This window comes from Vombatus ursinus, unplaced genomic scaffold, assembly GCF_900497805.2.
Source record: "Vombatus ursinus unplaced genomic scaffold, bare-nosed wombat genome assembly UNPS02014820.1, whole genome shotgun sequence".
NCBI lineage: Eukaryota > Metazoa > Chordata > Mammalia > Diprotodontia > Vombatidae > Vombatus > Vombatus ursinus.
In genome coordinates, this window is record NW_020954598.1 from 25143066 (window position 1) to 25162785 (window position 19720).

The window sequence follows — 19720 nt, forward strand, 5'->3', positions numbered from 1 at the left end:
ACTGTTATTTATTCAGATTTCAAAACTCTTGGAGCTAAATTCAGTATAACTGTGTCAGAAGAATTCTTCAGGAAATCATTCCCACCCTGCCACCCCCACATTTTTGAAGAGTACGGGAAGCGTAAATTGAATCTTAGCTACTTAGTTTTCTTTCGTTGCCTTTGTCACCAGAAAAATCAGGAGATATGGATCCTGTTTGTCAATTGCATGTTCTGATCTCTCTCTCTCTCACTCTCTCAGCAAAGCAATTGGGATTAAGTGACTTGCCCAGATTCACAAGCCTAGTAAGTAATACATGTCTGAAACCTGATTTGAACTCAGGTCCTCCTGACTCCAGGGCCAGTGCACTATCCACTGGGCCACCTAGCTGCCCTAATTTCTCTTTTCTAATCTGTAAATTAGGGGCAGCTAGGTGGTGCAGTGGATAGAGTACCAGCCCAGAAATCACGAGGACTTGAGTTCAAATCCGACCTCAGACCAAACACTTGACACTTACTAGCTGTGTGACCCTGGGCAAGTCACTTAACCCCAATTGCCAAAAAAAAAAAAAAAAAAAAAGCTGTAAATTAAATTTTTTCCTTCTTCCCATGTGGGTTACACTCCTGGGACACTCTCTAGTGTCAATTATGACTTTTAACCTGACACTGAAGAGGTAGAAAACTGTACTTTTTATAGTATTTTGGGTAGAGTAGTTTTAAGCTGTGTCTTGTTCTCTGGAGTAATTTTTTTTTTTTTTTTTTGATGAGACAATTGGTGTTAAGTGACTTGCCCAGAGTCATATAGAGTGAGTGTTATATATCTGAGGCCAGATTTGAATTCAGGTCCTCCTGACTTCCAGGGCTGGTGCTCTATCCACTGCACCACCTCACTGCCCCTGGAGTAATTTTTTAAAAAGCTTTTCGTTTAGGTTTTGTAGTGTTCTGCCTTTGAAATAATTTTGCTTTCTTCTTAAAAATACTTCACCTGTAATCCCAGGTATCAGAGATGATAAGAGTACAACTGATGACACAAATTTCTTTGAACAGATACCTAGGAGATATTTGCCGATCATTACTTCCTTTTCCTTATAGTTAAAGATTTTTTTTTTTGTACTGGTAATTGGAATGCTTAAGAGGGGTAGAGGTCTCTGAAGGAGTTAAATGGACAAGTTTTCATTTCTTTCCTTCATCCTTGCCAATCCCTCTTTCTTTTGAGTCTTCTGTCACTAAAATACCTTTTTGAAATTGAAATTTGAGTTCTAGAGTACTTGACTAAAGCCTGATTGAATCTAGGCAGGGTCTGTTAGCCAAATATAAAATTGGAGACATAAACACAAATTAAATGGGACTTGGGAAAGCATCTCAGGGACTAACAATTATGTGACTTGCTGAGGCCAAACTGATTTTTATCAAATCTTTTCAGTTCAGGTTGGAACTCTCCCAGTGTAGGCTTTCATGGGATTGGGATGAGGTGGGTGGAAGGGGCAGGTCATTGTGTGTCTTAGCTGTGACATGTGAGAACCAACCCCTGGAAAATATTTGTCTTTGTGGAGATTGAGCTCTCTCAGATATTTCAGGGATTTATGACAGAACCAAACAATGACTTGAATCCCAAAACCAAATTCACCTGCTTAGAGTCCTTGGGATCAGAGGATTTTTGTTGGGTAGGATGTTTACAGTTCATAGACCTCCTTTTCCCCCATTTAATTTTTTTTTTTAATTTAGCCCTTGTGCTTTTTTGCTGTTAATAATTTTCAAATGAGTATACTACACCCCCAGGCTTCCTTAATGACAGTCTTTTTTAAAATTTTTTTTTCAATTAACAGGCATTTATTTTCTTTCTTACTCTCCTCCCATTATAAAGAGAAACAAAGAAAAACAAAAGCCTTGTAACAAATATGCATAGTCAAGCAAAACAAGTTTTCACATAGCCTTTGTTCAAAAAGTGTGTCTCTTTCTTTATATTTGGTCTGTCACCTCTCTACCAGGAGGTGGATAGTTACAATCTTCATTATTAGTCCACTGGAATCATGGTTGGCCAAATCTTAAGTCTTTCAAAGTTATGTAACAAAAATTTGTAAAATAAAAAAAAGTTCAGGAAAATCAGCCAACATATTTGACAGCATATGCTATATTCCACATATAAATACCTTTCCTCCATCACCCCTCCCTTCAGCAAAAGGATGCAAGTCCATTTTCTGATATCTTCTTCAGTACCAAGCTTGCTTACTATAACTACAGAACATTTAGTTTTGTTTATTGAAATAGCTTCTTTTGGAATGCCTGACCTAGCTCCATCAAGCTGAGAGTCCTAACTAGGCTGACTTTGGAGAAAGCATCTCATCAGATAAGTAATTGGTTTCATTTTGGACCACTGGTTAAATCTGTAATTAGGGCTGAGCTGGAGAACATTTTAGAATGGGTCATAGGGCTTTTGACTGGTGAGCTGTCCGTTGTACATTCCCTAGCAATTCTATTCACCTAAATATATGTATAATAGATGCTATACACCAACTAGTGACTGGTTCCTTTGCGTTTGTATAGTGTATTTCCTTCCAAGAAAAATTTATGGAGCAGAAATGTATGGATGTTCCAAAGAAATTAGCAGAAGAGTAAGGCTTATCAGATTAAAGTTTGGATACATATACATTATCTGTGTAACTAATACTGTTGGTCCTCTTCTTGAATAGGTATATCCTTCTCATTTAACCAGTTTATTTCATCTTTAAGTTCATTTGTAGTATTTGATACTTTCCTCTTGAATCATATAATCAATATCATTTCTTAGATTTTAAGAACAGCAGCTCTTTTGAGTCTTTCTGCTGCCTTCTTTGGAGTCAACATTAGATTTTTCTTGTGCCTAACTAGTGATAATCAGGCTGCTTTTGATTATGAGTATTAACAGTTCTGTTGTTCAGTTGTTTCTCCTTTGGAGTGCTCTAAAAAAACTCACTAATATTACTGTCTTGTAGATTATTCAGATGCTTTGCTTATCCTTCCTTCTGGTCTCTTGTCATTAACATATTTGTATTACCAGCTGCCTATCACACATAAGAACTGGGTGTCCCATGAGCATCTCAAACTCAGCCTGCCATAAGCCTCCTTTCTTCCCAACCTCTCTGTTACTGGCAACGGGCATTACCATCCTCTCAGGCAGCCAGGCTTGAAATCTTGGTGTCATTTCTCCCTCCCCTTAATTAATAGCATATTATTTTTTCCAATTACATGTAAAGTTAGTTTTCATCATTCATTTTTCTAAGATTTTGAGTTGCAAATTTTTCTCCCTTCCTTCTTCCCTCCCCACCAAAGACAGCAAACAATCTGATATAGGTTATACATGTACAGTCATGTTAAACATATTTTTACATTAGTCATGTTGTAAAAGAAGAATCAGAACAAAAGGGAAAAGCCATGACGGAAAAAAACAAAACAAAGTGAAAATAGTATGCTTTCATCTGCATTCAGACTCTATAGTTCTTTCTCTGGATATGGATAGCTTTTTCCATCCAGAGTCTTTTGGAATTGTCTTGGATCATTGTATTGTTGAGAAGAGCTAAGTCTATCATAGTTGATAGTCACACAATGTTGCTGTTATTGTGTGTTTTCCTAGTTCAGCTCACTTCACTCAGCATTAGTTCATGTAAGTCATTCCAGGTTTTTCTGAAATCTGAAATTGCTGATCATTTCTTATAGCACAGTAGTATTCCATTAAATTCATATACCATAACTTGTTCAACCATTTCAATTTCCAATTCTTTGCTACCACAAAAAGAGCTGCTATAAATGTTTTTGTACGTGTGGGTCCTTTTCTCTTTTTTATGATCTCTTTAGGATGCAGACCTAGCAATGGTATTGCTGGATCAAAGGCTATGCACAGTTTTGTAGCACTTTGGGCATAGTTCCAAATTGCTTCCCGGAATGGTTGGATCAGTTTGCAACTCCACTAATAATGCATTAGTGTTCCAATTTTTCCATATCTCCAGCATTTATCATTTTCCTTTTCTGTCATATTAGCTAATATGATAGATGTGAGGTAGTACCTCAGAGTTGTTTAGATTTACATTTCTCTAATCAATAGTGAGTTAGAGCATTTTTTCATATGACTATAGAGAGCTTTAATTTCTTCATTTGAAAACTGCTTGTTCATTTCCTTTGACTACTTATCAATTGGGGAATGACTTCTATTTTTATAAATTTGACTCAGTTCTCTACATATTTGAGAAATGAGGCCTGATTTTATCAGAAACACTGTAAAGATTGTTTCCCATCTTCCTTCCTTCTAATCTTGGTTGCATTAGTTTTGTTTGTTCAAAACCTTTTTAATTTAATGTAATCAAAATGATCCATTTTACACTTCATGATATTCTCTATTTCTTATTTGGTCATAAATTCTTCCCTTCGCCATAGATCTGGCAGGCAAAAACTATTCCTTGCTCTCCTAATTTGCTTATGGTATCACCCTTTATGTCTAAATCATGTACCCATTTTGACCTTATCTTGGTATCTAATTTTTTTTTTGGTCTAGGCAGTGGGGTTAAGTGACTTGCCCAAGGTCACACAAGTAAATGTTAAGTGTCTGAGGCCGAATTTGAACTCAGGTCCTCCTGACTCCAGGCCCAGTGCTCTATCCACTGCACCACCTAGCTGCCGCTCACTTTTTGTCCTTATCCCAGAAGCTGGTGTCTTTGGGTTTGTCGAACAATAGAATGGCTATAGTCATTTGCTACTGTCTTGTGTACCTAACCTATTTCACTGATCCACCACTCTATTTCTTAGTACCAAATAGTTTTGATGATTGCTGCTTTATAATATAGTTTTTGATCTGGTACAACTAGGCCACTTTCCTTTGCATTTTTTTTTTCATTAATTCCCTTGATATTCTTGACCTTTTGTTCTTCCAGATGAAATTCATTACTATTTTTCTAGCTTTATACAATATTTTTCTGGTAGTATGATTGGCGTGGCACTGAATAAATGAATTAATTTAGGTAGAATTGTCTTTTTTATTATATTAGCTCAGCCTACCTATGATTAATTGATGTTTTTCCAATTGTTTAGATGTGACTTTATTTGTGTGAAAAGAGTTTTGTAATTGTGTTCATACAGCGCTCAGGTTTGTCTTGGCAGGTAGACTCCCAAATATTTTATATTGTCCACAGTTATTTTAAGTGGAATTTCTCTATTTCTTGCTGCTGGGCTTTGTTGGTAATATATATAAATGCTGATGATTTGTGTGGGTTTATTTTCTATCCTGCAACTTTGCTAAAGTTGTTAATTGTTTCAGGTAGTTTTTTAGTTGATTTTCTAGGATTCTCTTAAGTATACCATTATATCATCTGCAAAGAGTGGCAGTTTTGTTTCCTCATTGTCTATTCTAATTCCTTCAATTTCTTTTTCATTTCTTCTTGCTAAAGCTAACATTTCTAGTACGATATTAAATAATAATGGTGATAATGGGCATCTTTGTTTCACTTCTGATCTTTTTGGGAAACCTTCTAGCTTGTCCCCATTACATAGAATGCTTGCTGAAGGTTTTTTTTTTTTAAATTTTTTGTTGTTTTTTGTTTTGTTTTGGTGAGGCAATTGGGGTTGAGTGGCTTGCTCAAGGTCATGCAGCTATAAGTGTCAAGTGTCTGGTCAGAGACCAGATTTGAATTCAGTCCTCCTGACTCCAGGGCCAGTGCTCTATCCACTGCATCACCTACCTGCCTTTTGCTGAAGGTTTTAGATAGATACTGCTTATCATTTTAAAGAAAACTCCATTTATTCCTATGCTGTCTAGTGTCTTTAATAGGAATGGGTACTGTATTTTGTCAAAAACTTTTTCTGCATCTACTGAGATAATCATATGATTTCTGTTAATTTTGTTATTGCTATGATCAATTTTGCTGATAGTTTTCCTAATATTGAACCAGTCCTACATTCATGGTATAAATCCCACCTGGTCATAGTGTATTTTCCTGGTGATAAATTGCTGTACTCTCTTTGCTAATATTTTATTTGAAATTTTTTCATCAATAGTCATTAGGGAAATTGGCCTATAATTTTCTTCCTCTGTTTTGGCTTTTCCTGGTGTAGGTATCAGCACCATATTTGTGTGATAAAAGGAATTTGGTAGGACTCCTTTGCCTGTTTTTCCAAGTAGTTTATTTAGTATTGGAGTTAATTGTTTTTTAAGTGTTTGGTAGAATTCACTTGTAAATCCATCTTGCCCTGAAGATTTTTTCTTAGGGAATTCATTGATGGCTTGTTCAATTTCTTTTTCTAAAATGAGGTTAAGTATTTTATTTCCTCTTCAGTTTATCTGGGCAATTTATATTTTTATAAATATTCATCCGTTTCACTTAGATTGTCAGATTTATTGGCATACAGTTGAGCAAAATAGCTCCTAATGATTGCTTTAATGTCTTCTTCATTTGTGATAAATTCACCCTTTTCATTTTTGATACTGGAAATTTGGTTTTCTTTCTTTTTTTGTTTTTACTCAAATTAACCAAAGGTTTATGTATTTTATTGTTGTTTTTTTCATAAAACCAACTCTTAGTTTTCTTTATTAGTTCAATAGTTTTCTTACTTTCAATTTTACTAATCTCTCCTTTGATTTTCATAATTTCTAATTCAACATTAATTGGGGATTTTTAATTCATTCTTTTCCTAGCTTTTTAGTTGCATGCCCAATTTATCGATTTGCTCTTTCTCTATTTTATTTGTATAAGCATTTAGAGATATAAAATTTCCCCTAAGAACTGCTTTGGGTGCATCCCATAAATTTTGGTATGTTGTCTCATTATCATTCTCTTTGATGAAATTATTTATTGTTTCTATAATTTGTTTTTTGACCCACTCATTCTTCAGGATTAGATTATTTAGTTTCCAATTAAATTTTTTTTTTAGGCAGTTGGGGTTAAGTGACTTGCCCAGGGTCACACAGCTAGTAAATGTCAAGTGTTTGGTCCGAGGCCGGATTTGAACTCAGGTCCTCCTGACTTCAGGGCCGGTGCTCTATCCACTGTGCCACCTAGCTGCCCCCCAATTAATTTTTAATCCATGTTTCCATGGCCTGTTATTACATGTGATTTTTATTGCATCATGCTCTGAAAAGGATGCATTTAATATTTCAGCCTTTCTGCATTTCATCATGAGGTTTTTATGCCTTAAAACATGGTCAGTGTTTGTGTAGGTGCCATGTTCCACTCAAAAAAATGTATATTTCTCTCCCCATTCAATTTTCCCCAGAGGTCTATCTTATTTAATTTTTATAAAATTCTATTCACTTCCTTAACATATTTTTTGTTTATTTTGTGGTTAAATTTATCTAGTTTTGTTGTTGTTGGCTTTTGGGGGGGGGGGCCCAGGCAATGGAGTTAAGTAACTTGCCCAAGGTCACACAGCTAAGAAGTGTCAAGTGTCTGAGGTCAGATTTGAACTCTGGTCCTCCTGACTCCAGGGCCAGTGCTGTATCCACTGTGCCATTTAGCTGCCCCCAGATTTATCTAGTTCTGAGAAGGGGAAGTTGAGGTCCCACACTAGTATTGTTTTGCTGACTGTTTCTACCTATAACTCACATAACTTCTCCTCTAAGCATTTGGATGCTATACCACTTGGTGCATATATGTATGGATGTTGGCAGGTGAGCTTGTTGCCCATTGTCAGGAAGTTGGCAGGAATATGTGTGTATAATGACTTATTTACAGTATTATACTATACAGCTATATGACACAATATTGCATCATCAGAATTTCAATGCAGGAAGAAACTCCACAAATTTACAATAAATTTAAATTTAAGGGGCATCATTTTTTTAAAAAAACATATTTTTTTGAAATGATGCAAGTTTCAGGAAAACTATTAAAGGGTTAAAGAAAGCAGATTTCCAGGGTGGGGGTGCTGAGTAATTTTCTTTAAAAATGAGGTTAGTAGGCCAAATAAATTTGGGAACCTCCTGGTCTAGACAAAGTGGTCTATCTAGGCAGATTTGGAGAGAACAAATTTTCATCTGGAGAGGAAGAAGCACTTGAACTGAGCCTTGAAGAAAGAACAGTAGGTGAGGGTATTTCTGGCATGGAAGGATGGCCTATAAATTCAAAGAGGGGAGAGATGGCAGGATGAGGTTTGTGGCCATTTAAGAAAATAATACATTTTCTGCCTGTCTCACATTCACACTAATTGTTAGGACTAAATGGTTGGGTAATGCAAATGAAATTATATAAATGGCCATCCCCTCAGAATAAACAGAATTAGGTGAAGTAAGGTTTTGAACTAAAGTGAAAAGCTTGTTTTTAAAAGATTGGGGATGTAAAAGCTACTACATTGCTTCCTCCTTGTTTTTAACTCACAAATCAGACATGTTTCCACTGTATTTATTTGAAGGGACACTTGATTAAGTGAATGTAAATGAGATGACCATGAGTATTCTAAGGATTGGTGCATAAGCACAAATATACTTAGGAATTGTAGGAAGATTTTTTTTTAATTTTTAAATATTTATTTAGTCAGTTTTAGTTTTCAACATTCACTTTTGTAAGATTGTGAGTTTTAAATTTTCTTCCCCTCTCCCCTCCCAAGATGGCATGCAATCTGATATAGATTATACATGTACAGTCATATTAGACATATTTCCACCTTTGTCATGTTGTAAAGAAGAATTAGAACCAAAGGGAAAAACCATGAAAAAGAAAAAACAAAAAAAGAAAAAGAAAATAGTATGCTTCGATCTGTGTTCAGACTCCAAAGTTCTTTCTCTGGATGCGGATAGCATTTTCCATCATGAGTCTTTTGAAATTTTGTTAGTTCATTGAATTGCTGAGAAGAGCTAAGTCGATCAACGTTGGTCATTGCACAGTGTGGCTGTTACTGTGTACAGTGTTCTGGTTTTGCTCACTTTGCTCAGCATCAGTTCATACAAGTCTTTGCAGCTTTTTCTGAAGTCCTCCTCATCATTTCTTGGAACAGTAGTATTCCATTACATTCCTATACCACAACGTGTGAAGTCATTTCCCAATTGAGGAATCCCCTTTCCAATTCTTTGCCACCTCAAAAAGAGCTGCTATAAATATTTTTGTACATGTGGGTGTAGGAAGATTTTTCTGCCAAGGAAGTGATTTCCAAGTCCTCAAACTTCATTATTTTGAAATTCTTATAATCGTATTTGCTCATTTACCCCTTTCTATATTTTCATTCCTTCATGTTTTTGAGAAGACCCAGAAAAAGTTTTACCATTTAACTTCCTCTTGAGTTCCTTTTTGGAAACAGTAGTCACTAAAAAACTTTGGTACAATCTTTGAGCTATTTATAGAATAATTGCCTTAGAAGGGAGACTTCATGAATTCTAGACATCAGTTACCTATTATTTTCTCATAAGTGAAAGTAAAAATGTTAGAGATAAATGATGATTCTAAAGTGGCCGAGTACCAGGACTCAGATGATTTTAACTCTATACTCTTCTCTTAGAGTAAACCTCCCAGAAGAGGGGGTAACTTGGGCCAGGTGTGAAGATAATGTTGGGTTTTAGATTATGTAATGGACTTAACATGCTTAATAAATCAAGTTTTAAGGAAAGGAAAACTGTAATAGAAGCTGTTGAAAAGGCAAAGGGGCAAAGTTTTTCGTGTAAGACTTCTGTGAGAACATAGTAACATGTTCATTTGTGCAGTGAATGTACATGTTGGTCACATACTGCACAGTACCAAGTTGAGCATGTTAGATATGTAATAGAGAAGACTTGTACTGGATTGTTGCACTAATCTTACTGTGAAGTCTGCATAACCTAAACAGATAAACTTCAGCCTTTAAGTTCAAGACCAGCTAGATCTCTTACTGTCAACTTGGCAGTTAATGGAAATTATGGATTGTAGAATGGTTGAGGTGGTGTTAAGCAATTTGAGAAAATTTAGCTGTGAAAGCACCTGATAATAGGAGTCATTACATTTTTACTATCACTACTCTGTGTTAGACTGTGGGCAAGAACTGCCTTTTGCCTTTCTTTGTATCCTCATCAATTAGCACAGTGCCTAGGTCATAGTAAGTGTTCAGTAGATGTTTATTGACTGACTGACTGACTAGAGCCAGCCTTAGTCTTTATAGTTTCACAGTTTTGTCTTGTTTTTTCTTTCCATTTATGTTGTTCTCATTGTGATTATTTTCTTGTTTCTATTCATTTCATTTACCTTTAGTTCATAGAAGTCTTCCCTTCTTTATTCTTTGTTTTTTACATCACAGTAATATTCTAATACATTTCTATACTACAGCTTGTTTAACCATTGCCCAGTCAGTGGATATTGACTTTGTTTCCAAAAGTTATCCAGCTGTCATCTTAGATGATTTTTAAGGGCTTTTCTGGCTTTAATCATCTATGAATCTATAGTAGAGCTCTTAGCAGTTATTTCTAATACGTAGTATACTGCCATTTTTGTCACTTCCTATTCCTAGAACTTTATAGAATATCAGAACTGGAAGGGAGAGTGTGTGTGTGTGTGTGTGTGTGTGTGTGTGTGTGTGTCTGTGTCTGTGTCTGTGTTTGTAAGTGTAAGTAAGTATGTGTAAGCGTGTGTAAAATGAGGTGGTTGGACAAAGATCCCTTCCAATTCTCCATCTTCTGTAGGGGTTGGATGACCTCTGAAGTCTCTTCTCGCTCTCATCCAATGACCCTATGTTCTTATGATTTAAGCAGAGGTATCAGAGATAGCAAGAGGGCTCATTTAGAGTCACACAAATAGCTAATAACAGCCAGCATGTATTCATTAACTTCGTGGGATTTTTATCTCTAGTTTGTGGTCTGGGAAATCTGTACTTGGGGTAAGATAAGGACTTAATTCTCTGTCTCATAGAAATAGAGTCATGTTTTATTGAAGCTGTATTGCTTAGGCTGCTATATTGGAGAGCTCTTGAACAGAGGTTTGCATTTGGTAACCTTATTAGTATTTTAGAAAACCAATTCTATGCACATTTCTTGCTAGCTTGTACATGCCAGTGGAGTTATTGCTGTTTAAATTAAACATGTTTGTGCAGGCCCTGCATTGTGCGGGGTTGATGCTACAAGGTACAAGGTTAATGCTAACCGTAAATGTCTTATTTCTTCAGATAATTCTGTTGGTAATTAGTTAGAGCTGTAGTAAGAGCAAGTGGTTAGATTTTTTTCCCCACTTGTCATACTCAAGATCAAATGAAAATCATTTTTGGCAGAAAATTTTCAATTTAGGTTATTGCCCTCTCTTGACCCCTACCTTGTCTTCTCTAGTTTGATTCACCAATTAGTAACTAGATGTACAAAAGCAAGAGGATGGAGTAGTAGAAATAAAGGGTCTAGATTAGTGGTGTCCATAATTTTTTGATCACACAGTCAGTAAAAAAATTTTGAACATATGCTACCAATACCATATGTTACTGAGCTAATTATGTGTATTATAATGCTTACCTCAAAATAGAAATTAATAAAGGATGAAAGGATAATTGATCCTAGAATGAAGGAAGACATTTGAGTTTATTGAGTAAGGAGGTCACGTGATAGAATTGTTTTTTAGTAAAATTGTTTTGGCAACTGTGTGGAGGATGGATTAAGAAAAGGAAGGGAGGGAGAAGAAGAATTAAGAGGTCATCGCAGCAGTCTTTTCTAGACAAAATAGTGAAGGACTGAACTAGAGTGAAGGGCATATGAGTAGAGAGAAAGAGACAGATGGGAAACAAAAATAAGATTTGGCAACTGATTTTGGAAAAGGGGTGGGTTTGGAGGAAATTATAATTGTTTTAGTTAAGAATTTTTATGTATTATTTTTATATCACTGATACTCCACTGTCTCTCCCCCAACCCATTCCCACAGCACCATCCTTTTTAATAAGGAATAAGAAAAGGGAAAGAAAAAAGTTAAACAAAACTAGCTAACATGTCAAACAAGTCTGCTATTACAGCCAGTATTCCACACTTTTAGGCCCCTACCTCTTCAAAGAAGGTTGAGGGTAAGAGACTGTAGACCTGGAGGAGCAGGGGCAACATGGGAAGGGAGAAGTTTCTTCTCCTATCTTTGTTTTGGGGGCAGAGCTTAATCATTATAATTTTAAAGGAGTTTGACAATTGACCAAGCTGATTTGTAGATAAAATTTTATTGAAAACAGTACAACTGAAAATAACCGAAACTCCCAAGCTAGCGCATAACCCACTTATTTCAAACTATTCAATGAAATTAAAATTTTAGCACCACAGCTATATTTTAATGGTCCACAGAATACTTGGCATTATAAAGCTTTTTTTTTGATGGTACTGGAGGTAAATATGACCCCAGTTTATTGGTTAACTCTTTCTTATCAAGTGAGTTGCAATATTCATCTAACTAATGCATTTGTATAGTGAATGTGCTTGTCACTTTCACTAGGGACTAGATGAAGTGTAGATTTTTTTTTTTTTTGGTTTTTTTTTCCCTAGGCTTCTTTTTACTATGGCTTCTGGTCTCCTTTTTCCTGTTTCCTTCTATTCCCCATCAAAACAAAGTTAAGATTATACTGTAGTTTTACATGTAACAAATGAGTTCTGGTATACCTTGGATCTGCTCAGTTCAAGCCATACTTAGACTGATTAACAACAGTATTTTCCCTTTATTTTTAAACTATTTTAAATTAATTTTTATTTATTTCCCAGCATTGCGAGGGAAACTAGCTAAACAGAAGCAGATACACGTTGGTTTCAGCATAGAAGTAATGTGGTTTAAGAAAAATGTATTACTATATAAACTTGTATGAAAAAAAATCTTTGCCCTAGGTTCCGGGTATATCCAGCTGCCTTACAAAAAGTCTTTTCCATTATGAAGATTGCTAATGGTTCTACTCTTATCAAGATCTTTTAAAAAAAAAAAAGATAGAAAGAAAAAGAAATGAACCCTGCCTTCTCTTTTATTCTTTATCTTTAGGGATCCTAAAGATTTTGCAATATGAATAATTCTTTGGAAAACACCATTTCCTTTGAAGAATACATTCGAGTAAAAGCACGTTCAATCCCACAACACAGGATGAAGGAGTTCCTGGACTCCTTAGCATCCAAGGGACCTGAAGCACTTCAGGAGTTCCAGCAGACGGCTACTACTACTATGGTGTACCAACAGGGTGGAAACTGCATTTACACAGATAGCACCGAAGTGGCTGGATCTTTACTTGAACTTGCCTGTCCTGTAACCACCAGTGTGCAGCAGCAGACCCAGCAAGAACAACAGATCCAGGTCCAGCAGCCACAGCAAGTTCAGGTAAAGAGAAAATATTAGATTATTGCTAATGATAAATTACTACCCTACGTTATGTGAAATTTACTTTGGTTTTCTGTTATAATTTGGTCATCTGCTTATGATTTTGACCTTGTGACTTATTTTATAGAGCATTAACACTCAGAATTTGGTGTATTATGCTTCCATTGCATGGAATTTTTTTTTCTTTCTTTCTTTTTTTAAATATGAGGTAATTGGGGTTAAGGGACTTGCCCAGAGTTACGCAGCTAGTGTGTTATGTGTCTGAGGCCAGATTTGAACTCAGGTCCTCCTGACTCCAGGGCTGGTGCTCTATACTGTGTATAACTTGAATTATTAAGAAGAAACTGGATATCCTGTAGTGTCTGGTATAATAGAATATTCTGATATAGAACTAAGTCTTGAGTTTCAGGTTATATATGAAACACGTGTAGACATTCTAAAAGCTTTAATCTGCTTTAATATATTTACCTCTTAACCTTTCATACTGAATAGTATAATGGGAGAACTTGTGACTCAACACTAAAATTTAGAGTTTAAATATAGAAATTGTACTAAGACTGGTTGATTTTGAAGGTCTTGATTGTATAGCTCCAAAAATTATATCTTCCCCATATTCTCAGTTCTTTTTACATTTGCTTTTTGAGGCCTTCTGTGTATGAGCTCTCTGGTCGCCTCTTAGAAAAATGTGAAGTGGCAGTAGCATTATATTGAAAAAAATAGAAATACACTTTGCTGAGAAATGGAAAATATTTTCATCTTGATGTATCTTCTCATATGAAGCCCACTCTCCTAGCTAAATATGGAACTTTTTTGCCTTCCCCAGTTACTGCCCCTTTCTGTTCTACCTCAGTTGTTTGGTGCAATTTTTCCTCCCTTTCCTTCTGAAGTTGGGGGAAGGAGAAATGCAAAGCAGGGGAATAATGGAGTAATGAAGGTGAGAGGGCAGATATTTCTAGTTACTCTATAGTGAGGAAGGTAATGCAATAGTTGATGCCTATCTGGGCATAATTCTGTTTATTTCTCCTTATAACAAAGCTCAATAAATTTTATTTGGTTGTAGGTGTTATCTTTCAAAGAAGGAAAAAAACCAGAAGGAATAAAGAAGTTAGCACCTCTTTACCTGTTCTACTCTTAGATCAAGATCCAACTTAGAGTCATTGAGATTCTTTAAATGGTTTTGAACAGTATTTCTTGGAAGGCCTCAAAAAGGAGGGAGCTGAGTAAATATGACTAACTACTTTCTGGGTTATATTTGGGATAATCAGAAACCCTAATAGCCAGTGATCCCACTTTTGTGATGACTGAAGCTGAGATGAATGAGGGGTCCTCAAATGAATCCTTAATGCTATAAATGTTTTCAGTTCATCAGTATAGTAAAATTTATGTGTATGACCAGGAAAAATTAATTGCATTTTTTTGCAATCATCATACTGATGAAAATAGAAATCATGATGAAATTGTTAGGCAGCATGGTGACCTAACACTTGGGATTTGTTGAGCCTTGCCTTTGAGAGCTAGAAGGTAGATGCTGGAGCCGTGTAGGAGCGGTCCGTGTAGCATCTACCTGTGCTTTTTGAGAATGTCTTCTAAGTGATTCTGAGAGCTGGAATTTGGATTTGATTTTTTTATTCAAGGTTGTTATTCAAGATACCTGTAGAGTTTTGTTGTCTATTCCTGCTATGTTGTTATGTGTGCTGATTTGAAAAAAGGAATAAACGCTTTTTTGGATGTCTATCAGGAGTTCATTTACATCTAAAAATTTGGACCCTAGAAGGCAAAGAAGAAATGTTTCATGATGTGGAAAGCAATAAGCGCAATAACTTAACCTCTTTAATAATAATAATAATAGGAGCAGCTAGGTGGCGCAGCGGATAGAGCACCAGCCCTGAAGTCAGGAGGACCTGAGTTCAAATGCGGCCTCAGACCAAACACTTGACACTTACTAGCTGTGTGACTCTGGGCAAGTCACTTAATCCCAACTGCCTAAGCAAAAAAAAATAATAATAATATAAACTCAGCACCTTAGTATAAATTTTTTATGCCCATTTTACAGATGAGAAGACTGAGCCCAAAGCCAGTGAAGCGATTGGCCCATGGTCATAAAGTTAGTGTTACAGCCAGAATTTGAACATGTTCAGTGATTCTAAGTCTCTCTATTATACCATTTTTCTGCTCATTGCGTTCAAATGGTAGGTAGAAGTTGCTGCTTTTGTTGTACTGGCCAAGGTGGATGTAGAATGGCTTAGAAGAATCAGCAGTCTGAGGACCTGTGGTAAAGGGATTGTTTCTGGGCCTTATGAAGAGTTTTGGAAAGGCTAAGAGCCTGTTTTAGTCTGCATTTTCCTTTGATCACCCAGATTTATTGAACAGCTATTAGAACCCTCAGGATAATAGAGCAAAGGTATTGCTAGAGAAGACTCCGCCCCGCCCCGCCCCCGCCCCCCCCCTTCCGGGGGCAGCTAGGTGGTGCAGTGGATAGAGCACCAGCCCTGGATTCAAGAGGACCTGAGTTCAAGTCTGGCCTCAGACACATAACCCTTACTAGCTTTGTGACCCTGGGCAAGTCACTTAACCCCATTGCCTATCCTTAAAAAAAAAAAAATACACCAAACTCAAAGGGCTTGGTTAAAAAAAAAAAAATCTCAGCTCTAAAAAAAAAAAAAAAGAGGACGACTCCCCCCACCCCCTTTCTGGAATTACATTAAGTGCTTAGTTTGTTGCATTCAATACCCAGTTTAAAATCGTGGAATATATACAGTGTAGGCACAGTCTGCTAGTTATAGTGAATATATATTGCAATGCCATTTGTCTGTGCCCTTTGTTCCCCAGCAAATCTGTACTGTTTTGTGACTAGCTTCATGGATAAATGTTGGACTGACCTTGTACACATGGTCCTTCCCCAGTGCTATTGTTGTGCTCTTCAGCACTTTGGCTCCTTTGCATCTCAGTTTCTCAATTCCCTGTTCAAAATTTTCTTTCCATTGATTTTTAACCTTACTTGAAAGAAACACTTAGGTAAATGTTTGGGATGAGTGATGAGAGTGATACTGTTTGAAATAATTTTTTTTTTGTTCCCCTGAACATAAATACTTAATTACTTCAGTAGGTGATGTTTACTGGGTTATGATTAGTTATGTAAGTATTTTATTGTATTTCTAAAACTGGCAAAAGCCAGTTAAAATTCTTTTTTTTTTAAGGCAGTTGGGGTTAAGTGACTTGTCCAGGGCCACACAGCTAGTAAGTGTCAAGTGTTTGGTCTGAGGCTGGTTTTGAACTTAGGTCCTCCTGATTTCAGGGCCGGTGCTCTATCCATTGCACCACCTAGCTGCCCGTGTCAGTTAAAATTCTTTTACATGTAAGATGGGACTATAATGTGACTTTTTAAAAACAAAACCCTTTGGCCAAGCCTTATACATCCAAGTGAGTTTTGAGCCATTTCAGGGTAGCTATTTTGGAGTCTGTACACTTATTCCAGTGATGCTGTTATTGCTCAAAGGTCTTGAAAATTTCCACTTGTGTAATTAACTTCAGAGCCAACAAGTACCATCTTTAAAAATCACTTAGAGTGTAACTGTCATTTGAAAATCATTTTGGTTTTTGGAAACAACTAGAAGTAAGTTAGAGTTAAGTCTTAAATGGGTAGTCAACCTGGGAAATATAGTTTTTAGTAAAAAATGAGGTACAAGATTAGGTGGTGCAAATATCATCCTCATTTTATAGGTCTGAAAAATGAGTTGCAGAGAGGGGAAATAAACTTGCTCATGGTTACAAGCGTTGCAGGCAAAATTCAAATCAATGACTTTCAACTCCGTACAAGTTTAGTCATCTTCTATTGCAGTTGCATTTGCTAGGCTTTTGTAGGAAAATCTGGAAACCTAACCACATAAAACATTTCAACAAGAAAACCATTTTGATTTCCAAATATCTGGCTTAAAATGAACTTTGAAACATAGCCTGTTTACAAGTTTACAAGTACCCTATATGTGGTACTTACAGATATTGGAAGAGGTACCAGGCTAGTGATTCATGATTGCTATCATGAATTAAGTGTTTTAGATTCTTTATTCCCCCCCCTTCCATAATCCATGAGAGAACACCTCCCAAGATTGATTCTTTGCAGTTTCTATGTTTAGCCTATTTTTTGTTATTTGTACAGTGTCATTTCCCTGATGGGGATTTTGTTTGTTGATCATAGCAGTCTAATCAGCACATTTTTGAATGTCTGTTATCCTGTGATTTCTATATTTTTATGAGCCATTTGTAAATAGTGCCTTGAACTCAATTTCTGTGCTAAGGAAAGTGAATTCCTGGTGTTCTCTAGTGACCTCTTCTGGCTAAGGGAGCAGCCTTCATCTCCTTTCTTGTGAGACCAGAGCCTTTGGATGAGTTCCAGCTCCAACAGAGAATCTTGTCTGATTCCTTGGCATGTGCAAATAAGAAAATAACCTAGAGGAAGTATTGCTGCATAAGAAGTGGTTTCAGGATCTTGAGAAAACAAGTCCATGTCTACACAAAAGTCTCCTTTATTTAAGGTTTGGGTGTTAATACTTAAAGTGGCAGAAAATAATCAGGAATCATTATTTTGTAGATGTTTTTACCCAGTTTACATTATTCTTTGTCAACTTGGATCGTAATAGGAATCCCTCACCTTATGCTTTAAGGCATTGCTTGAAATTGATTTCCACAAGTAGGTGAACATAGTTCTTGCTTTATGAAGTAAAAGTAGGGAGCATGTATCAGCAAAAGACAAAAAAGACTTCCTTTGAAGAATGTTGGATATGAACTGTTAGAGGGACCTAACACTAAGAGATTAAATAATAGGAAGAAAGGTTATGTTGTACCTGGTCCTTCTGTCAGAGGTTTTTGTTTTGGAGTGAGAACTTTGTGTTTTAACAGAAATCCGTTTCTTTATTTTCCTTTGAACAAATTAGCTACTATGAGCCAGAAAAAGACTGGGACAAAAGGGAATGTAACGTAATCTTATCCTTGAAATCAATCCTAGTTCAAATCCTAGGCTTTGTTAAAGGATGAATGATGTTATGATGGTGATTTTTGTTTTTAATTTTGTTGTCGTTTAGTTGTTTTAAGTTGTGTCTAACTCTTCGTGACACCTTTTGGAGTACTTTTAGCAAAAATAATGGAGTGGCTTGTCATTTCCTTCTCCAGCTCATTTTACAGATGAGGAAACTGAGGCAAACAGGATGTCTTGCCCAGGGTCACACAGCTACTAAGTACCTGAGATTGGATTTGAACTCAGGTCTTGACTCGAGGCTTGGTATTCTATGCCACCTAGCTGCAATTATTTATAATGAATTGATGCTATTGAAGCAAGCTTCGGCTTTATATCAGAAATAACTTCCAAGTAATTACAACATAATTTCACATAAGTGGAATGGACCATCTCAGGGGTTAATGGGTTTCCTCTTACTGAGGTGTTCAAGAAGAGACTCGATGACCACTTGTAGTGAGGAGTCCTTTTCAAATAAGGAGAGAACTTGGTGGATATTAAGGTAGCTTTGAACTGTATACAGTTATATAATAATTCTTTCAGAGTGATGCTGTCCAGACCTGTACTAGTGCCTGGGTGACAGTTAGCAGCCCCATCATCATTCTGGGAATATGGATGGTTGATCTGTGATTGAACCATGTTGGAAAAAAGGTGTTTATAGGGACGGGCGGCTAGGTGACGAAGTCATTAAAGCACCGAACCTGGAATCAGGAGGACCTGAGTTCAAATTTGGTCTCAGACCAGACACTTGACACTAGCTGTGTGACCCTGGGCAAGTCACTTAACCCCATTTGCCTCACCAAAAAAAAAAAAAAGATTCAATAGGCTCTTTGTCAGAATGGTCAACAATTATAGCATCATGGGTACTTTGAGTTTTAGCACTTTGTTAAAACATGCTATATACTAGCTGTCCAAAGACTTAAATTCTAATAATGACACTGTAACTTTTTTTTTAATATTGCCTAAATTTCTTCCCCCTCCTGGAGAACCATCTCATGTAATAGAGCATAGTTTTTAAATAAAAAGAGGAAGAAGATAAAAAAGTCAGCAAAACCAATCCATAGATCAAAAAAGTCTGAAAATATATACAGTATCCATACCCGTGGATCTTTCCCCCTTTTCAAATGAGTGGGTGAAGGTGTCTTCTCATATCTGTTCTTTGGGTCATGCTTTTTCTTTGCAATTTTATAACATTCACTTAAAAATAAAAACAATAATAATGTTTTTACTGGTATCTTTTGTTTTAAAATTGTCAAATTTCTCCCCACCTGCCTCAGCCATACAGTATAGAAAGTACTTTTGAAATAAAAAAAAGAAAAATAGGCCATTCTTTGTAATGAAGAATTAAAAAATAAAAGAAAAAGAGGAAGGGGGGGAAGTCATCAAAATTGACAAATATATAGAAGAAAAATCTGACATTATATTCAGTGTTCTGCACCCATAGATATCCCCCTCCCCCTTACACACACACACACACACACACACACACACACACACACACACACACA

General features: G+C 36.3%; 1 protein-coding gene across 2 annotated transcripts in view; it reads left to right on the plus strand.

Moving 5' to 3' along the window:
- QRICH1 (glutamine rich 1) overlaps positions 1-19720 on the plus strand; it is an 85801-nt gene that overhangs the window by 24924 nt on the left and 41157 nt on the right. For both annotated transcript variants that reach the window (XM_027836974.1, XM_027836973.1), the window contains exon 2: positions 12875-13204. In XM_027836974.1, coding sequence (XP_027692775.1) covers positions 12896-13204 — 309 coding nt within the window. In that variant the 5' untranslated portion in view covers positions 12875-12895. The remainder of the gene's footprint in view (positions 1-12874; positions 13205-19720) is intronic.